General features: G+C 38.1%; 1 protein-coding gene across 1 annotated transcript; it reads right to left on the bottom strand.

Moving 5' to 3' along the window:
* Positions 1-1,982: 1,982 nt before the first annotated feature.
* On the bottom strand, positions 1,983-6,082 carry LOC147860687 (uncharacterized). Its single transcript, XM_087323492.1, has 4 exons — positions 5,632-6,082; positions 4,961-5,116; positions 4,064-4,726; positions 1,983-3,784 (listed from the first exon to the last, which is right to left on the bottom strand). Exons 1-4 carry the CDS (start codon positions 6,013-6,015, stop codon positions 2,630-2,632), a joined length of 2,358 nt encoding a protein of 785 aa, XP_087179618.1. The 5' UTR covers positions 6,016-6,082; the 3' UTR covers positions 1,983-2,629.
* Positions 6,083-6,505: the final 423 nt, after the last annotated feature.

The following is a 6,505-nucleotide window of genomic DNA, read 5'->3' as shown; positions in this document are numbered from 1 at the left end:
CTCGTGAATGAGGATCTTCAATGGGGATATGCTTTGTAGATAATGAACGAATAATTTGAGTTGTCTCAGTTGAACTTGAGCATTGTTCATGGTGTTGGGTGTTATTGCCACTTGTTGTGTTTGTGTTCCTTATTTTATTTGCAACTTCCATTGTTTGACAAATTTGTTTGAAGCTCCTTCCCAAAAGGCAAATTTCTAGCCTAATTTGTTTGAAGCTTCTTTGAAAATGCATGTTTTTATAACCTAATTCTTTTGTTTTTTAAGGTGCTCTTATAACTTATAGTTTCAATGTTACTAGTAACAATCGGCAACCGAACCGCGGTTTAATGCTTAACGGTTTTAACGGTTCGGTTCAGGTTTAGGTTTTTATTAACGGTTCAGTTTCAACAGTCAAAAACTGCAGTTTAATGGTTTTTTATTTTTTTTTTTTATTTTTAAAAAATTCTAAAAAATTAATTTTTTTTTTAAAACAATCTTTTCATTTTTAGACCTTATTCTCACATTTTAGGAACATCTTAAAAATTTAAAAAAATTTAAAAAAATGAAATATTATAAATTTAAAAAAATTTAAAAATTGACCTATGTTGAAAATCGAAACCGCGGTTTTTATGGTTTAATGGTTTAACGGTTTGAAAAATTTTAATGGTTCGGTTTAACGCTTTCGTGGTTTGGTTTGGTTTGGTTCAGGTTTCAAAAAATTTTAACGGTTCGGTTTGGACTCTCAAACCGAACCGAACCGTTGCCAATTGTTAGTTACTAGCTTAAATTAGTGTCTTAGTAAACTAATGGACTCTGATACACGTGTTGCAAATTATAACAAAATGCATGTGCCTTGCATTCTTACATAGCATTTGCAATATCTTAGAACCAAGTATGATATAGGAATAGCTTAAAAGTTATTGTTTCAAAGAATCAAAAAGGTCAATTTGCACTTCTTCATAAAGTACACGAATGTGGGTCCTAAACTCATTGACACTTGAATACGTAAAAGGAGTGCTACATGTGGCCACGAAAAATAGCTACAACATTTGTACGGTAGCCACGCCATTCCTTCAATATTAATGTGACTCCTATACAAGGAGTGCTACATGTGGCCATGAAAAATAGCTACAACATTTGTAATGTATTAGCAACAAGAGTTATTCTGGTGTTTTCCCAAAATATGAACATGTTTCCACTTTGTACACAAGTATGTATTCGTAAATATGCAACATTTCCATTCTTGGAAATTTGAGTTATGCTTTGGTCCTTTATGGTCAATACTTTCATAATTATATGTGCATGGATAACAAAGCGTAACACCTTTCTTGTGTCCTAGTAAAGTTGTTCACGAACATGGGAAATGAGGAACATTGACATCCTTGCCAAGTTTGTACAAACAAAACATGTGATTAGAGGGTCGTTATTAACAATCAAAATCTTCTATTTCCCATATATGACAAAACATGATATACGCCAAAGACAAATGACGCATGTTCCTACTCATCAATGTTTGAAGAGTCCAATGTTGCCGAAAGTCAAAACATGAGGTAATCATGTGAAGCAAATAAGGAGCCACACCCTCAATCCTCATCAATACATTAATGTCACAATGTACCCAATCCTCATCAATACATTCAAAGTCACACACTATGACAAGGCATTCACACACTTCTTTGGCACATTCACAATGTGAAATCATTGTGAAAAGAAACGCTACTTCGCTTTGTCAATCTTTGAGCCATCCATTCGATTCGTTCAATGCATTTTTGACTTCTCATATGAATAGGATTTGGAAATTATTTTCTGTATATTGTTTTGCTTTCTTTTGTCTTTACAGAAAACGAATAAATCACAAGGCATGGAGAATGGTCTCATGTGTGGCATTCATGCTTTACACACGACATTCAAGATACTTTTCCTTTTTTTCAACCCTACTTTTCAAAAACAAAATGAACCAATTGGAAGAAATTGAGAAGAAGCACACAAGAATGACAACGATGAAGAAGAACAAAATTCGAGCAGTTATATACCTTTTGGATTTCAGTATTTTAGATTTCATAAAGGCTTAAAGGGAGATAATTAATGTATAAATCATTTCCCATAAAAGACTGAAGGACCCACATCAAGATTTTGTAGTGGAATCACAAATTATTTCAAACACAAGGTTATTCCGAGTAGTGAATCGAGTGTGTGTAAGCGAGAGTGGGAGAGCAATGAAGAATCAATCTGTCCAAAACAATTGAGCAAAAGCAAAAGTCAATTATTTACATCTTGCTTTTGCATCACACTCATTGCAGCACATTTCTTTTAAGCATATATTACAAATTTTCCAAATTGTTTCCCCCCGGACGGGTTAGTCAGCCAGATATATTTGATCAAATTCTATCAAGCTTCTCATTTGTAGTGGAATATATATACAAACCCTAATTGATTAAAGGGTAAGATCTCATCTTCTCCACAAAATGACATATCTGAGGAAATTGCACCATCTTGGGTGCCCATTATTTGTCCCAAAAGAGCCAGCACCATTTAGCTGGCCTAGAGGATAACAACTCATACACATGTATATCTTTTACTTGGTGGCATCATCGACCACAAATTCGTGTTGCACCAACCTCCTTTGTATCGATGGCCTCCATCTTCCCATTCATGTAGACTCGGGGGACAATGTGAGCCCATTCATATCCAATCGTTGACCTGTAGATGTATAATGGAAGTCGATTTGAAGTTTGTGCAATGGGATCTTTTCTAAGAGCCCTTTCTTCATGTCAATTTCTAACTCTCTCAATGGTATGGACGCAAAAAAGCACTTAAGAAAGTGCTTGCATGCATCTTTGCCACTGTATTTTTCTACTGTTTCATTCTTTATCTTTCCTATACTAGTGTCTTGCTGATTGGATTTCACCTGTTCCTGTTGTTGATCCTGTTGTTGATCTGAGACAAACTCATGGTGATTTGATTCAAGGTCTTCTTTATCTGACCTGAGCTCTGGTTGATCCGTTCCAAGCTCTTGTAAATGAGTGCCAGTGGCCACACCATTAGGTGGTGACACTGATGTCTCAGAATTCAATGTATCAGGAGGCAGGATATCATCTGATTTTGACGGAGAGCCTTTACTCTCACATGTGCTCTTTTCTGCCTCAGGCACATGAACCAGCGTTGTGTTGGAATCAAAACGAAGGATGTAAGCCTCATTACAACCCTCATAGAGCCTTTCTCCCAATGTGTCTATGATATAGTAAGTCTCCTTGTCCACCTTAAACACAAAGAAGTGATCGTTCCAGCTCACAATATAAATAGCTGGCTCCATGCTTCCGATTGCTATCTCTTCTATAGCGTCCCATATGTCATCAAATGACATGGCGGTCTGCAAGAAGTTGTAACCATCTAGCTTGAAGAACCCAACAAAGGAGCGATCCTGTAAAACCACCACATCCCGAATGTTGGCTTTGACAACGGTATCAAGGTCAAAATGCCGATCAGGAAACTCTTCCCTATAATGATCCAGATCAGACAGCTTTCTCCATTCCGCCGATCCTTCTCGGATGAGGGTATCAAATTCAGCTTTGATGGGTATTTGGTTAGGGTTTTTGTGGAGCCAATCGGCTATCACAGCCACAAGCGTTGTGCATGCACTCTCACCGTCGGCACGCTCACTCCTCTGGTCAATGGAAGCAAAAAACACGCTTGTATAGAGCTTTGCCCGGCCATCACGACTTGTGAGCTCTCTCCTCTCCCAACTTCCCACACTAAAGTGTTCATCCCCAAAGTCGACACACTCTATTGATGCCTTATTCTCTTTCTGGTCAAATCAACAAATCGCATTTATGTTTCCATGGCATTGTCAAAAATAATAATGTTAATGGTTGCGAAATTCTAGTCTGCCACTACGATTAACACCATTTATTAAAGATGATTCAAATTCTCGTCTCACACAGCATAAAATTGGGTATAAATAAAAGGTCTAAAAAAGAAGACTATTTCTGTTTGTCTTAAGTGTTGTGTACATACTCACAAAAATGAAAGTATTCGAAATTTAGTAAGATTGTGTTTTTGTAGCAAAAGGCACAAATATACATACCATCGTGACGTACCATTCGATAGGATAACCTGACAAGCGCCTCTCATTATCAATGTCATCTCCTCCATCCTTGCCATAATCTTTATTCAAAAGAGGCTTTCCCCTTTTTGGAGGAGATCGAAACCCCAATTTACGTTTCCTTCTCCAAGATAGAAGACTCCTCATACTCCCATTCTCATCCAAGTCCGGTAAAGAGCATTCATCTCCACTTCCTTCACAGAAATTCTTAATAGGGGGCATCAACTCCATGCTGGTGGACTTATTTTCTTTCTCATTAGACATGCCTACATCCTCTACCAGGTTTATGCTTGAAAGATTGCAATATCGTTGCGATATTTGGACCTCCCTATCAGCGATATTCTCGTCGTCGGAATTGGATAAGGTGTCAGAATTGAGATGATTCCCTATAACTAATACACTAATTGCATCATTTCTAGAAGATGGGCATCCTTTGCGAACAATAATTGTATCGAGTTCACCAGAAGCCTTATGCCAGTTGAGTGAAATCGATCTTTTCATGCCCTTGATCTTCTTTCCATAATTCTCCCGCATTTGTTGGTCACATAACAGTGGTCCACTCAGGCAGTGTAATGGACGTGGCATGAATCGATCCAATCTGAGACTTCTATCATGTGATAGGACTTCTGAGAAGACTACAGAAACCTATAACAAATGCCACAGGTGAACAACAAATCATTTTGAAAATAAAGCAGTTCAAACCTAAAGATACATACAACATCAAGCATCCAACATGGGTACATGTATACATAGAGCACACATCATATACCATACGACATATAACATCCATCCTTAGTGCATAGTACTCATTATGTGCATATAGAATACATATATACATAAATGTCATAAAGAGTGATGAATGGAAAGGGTAGTGCTTACCACAAGGGTTGCTGTTGATTTACATGAGACATCAATATTTGGAGGGAAGAGCTGTAGTTTTGTTGTGCGTTGAACAATCTTTTCTGATATGGGTGCGAATTCTGCGAGGTTCATGAGACAGGTGCCAAGTGTGGTAGTCTTTGTCCTTGATCCTACCTTTGAGGACAGAAGAGTTAATGGATCACCAACAAGAGAAGTCATCAATAACATAAGGCAATCCCATATAGTAATCATCATCATTATTACTGCCACCATTACCATCATCATCATCATCATCATCATCATCATGACATGGTTAGTAAATCATCACCAATATAGTATGAAGTCAAAGGGTGATCTACATAGTAATCATCATCATGGTGCGATCTAACACAAGACTATCACTATTACCATAAATTGATTAGTCATACAAACCAGTCATTACCATCATAAGGTTAATTCAAACCCTAACCATGACCGCCATACGGAGTTCTACAACATCATCATCATTGTTGTTATCATCATGACAAGGTACTCTTATACACTAAGCATGTCCATTATCATCATCATCACAAGGTGACCCTACAGCTAATGATTCCCAGAAAAGATCTTATACATCACATCAAAATCATTCATTAGTATGCCCAAAAGAAGCACAACGAAAAAGAACCCATAATTATTAAAACTAGTACCTGAATAATGATGGAGAAATGGACATGAAAGGGAAGAAATCTTGAATTGTCCGTCAAATTCAGAACACAAACTTTTTGGAAACCTTCCTCCTCCCATATGATAATACCATCCACGTTAGCTCCTCTGGGGACCTTCCGTCGGCCAGTGAAAAGCCTCTTCTTATGGCTATTTCTTCCAAATTTAATAATATTAAACCCTCCGGGGCCCTTCCATTCGAGCTCTACCCCGACATATATATCCTGATCGGATCCTTGATCGATATGCTTGTCCACCATAGCTGATAAGCCTTCCAGGCTGAGAACAGAGAGAGTGACATTGAACCGTTTGGGGGATACAATGGGTGTCCACGGCCTCCATATTCGCATGAGCGTCTTCACAACCATTGAAACATGCAATCTCGGAGATGGGGGGGGGGGGTATCTGGAGAGAGAAGGAGAACAGAACAGAACTTAAGAGGAACAGAGCAGGCCGTAGAAAAAAGTACATAACTTGGTGGGCATCTCCACAGAGAGGGAGAGAGAGAGAGAGAGAGAGAGAGAGAGGGTTTTCTCTTTGTTTTGGGTTTGGGGGGCCCCTTTACTATACATATACATATAACTCACAAGAAGTCATACCTCTCTCTCTCTCTACTCCAACTTTGGAGGAGGCTCCACATGATAGAACATATGTATGTATGTATATAGCAATGGGCCCGGTTTCGGCTTAAACCGAACCGAACCGTTAAACCATGGTTTAAAGGTTTATAAGTTCCAAAATAATTAAATGGTTTGGTTTGGTTTTAATTAATAATAAATGGTTCGGTTTCAATTCGGTGAAGAGAGAAGGAGAATAGAACAGAACTTAAGAGGAACAGAGGAGGCCGTAGAAAAAAGT

This window comes from Azolla caroliniana, unplaced genomic scaffold (genome assembly GCF_043228905.1).
Source record: "Azolla caroliniana isolate FFs.n. ecotype wild unplaced genomic scaffold, voAzoCaro1.0.p SCAF_8, whole genome shotgun sequence".
Classification (NCBI taxonomy): Eukaryota; Viridiplantae; Streptophyta; class Polypodiopsida; order Salviniales; family Salviniaceae; genus Azolla; species Azolla caroliniana.
Note: the sequence above shows the minus strand (reverse complement) of the source record. Positions and strands in the feature narration are given on the sequence as shown.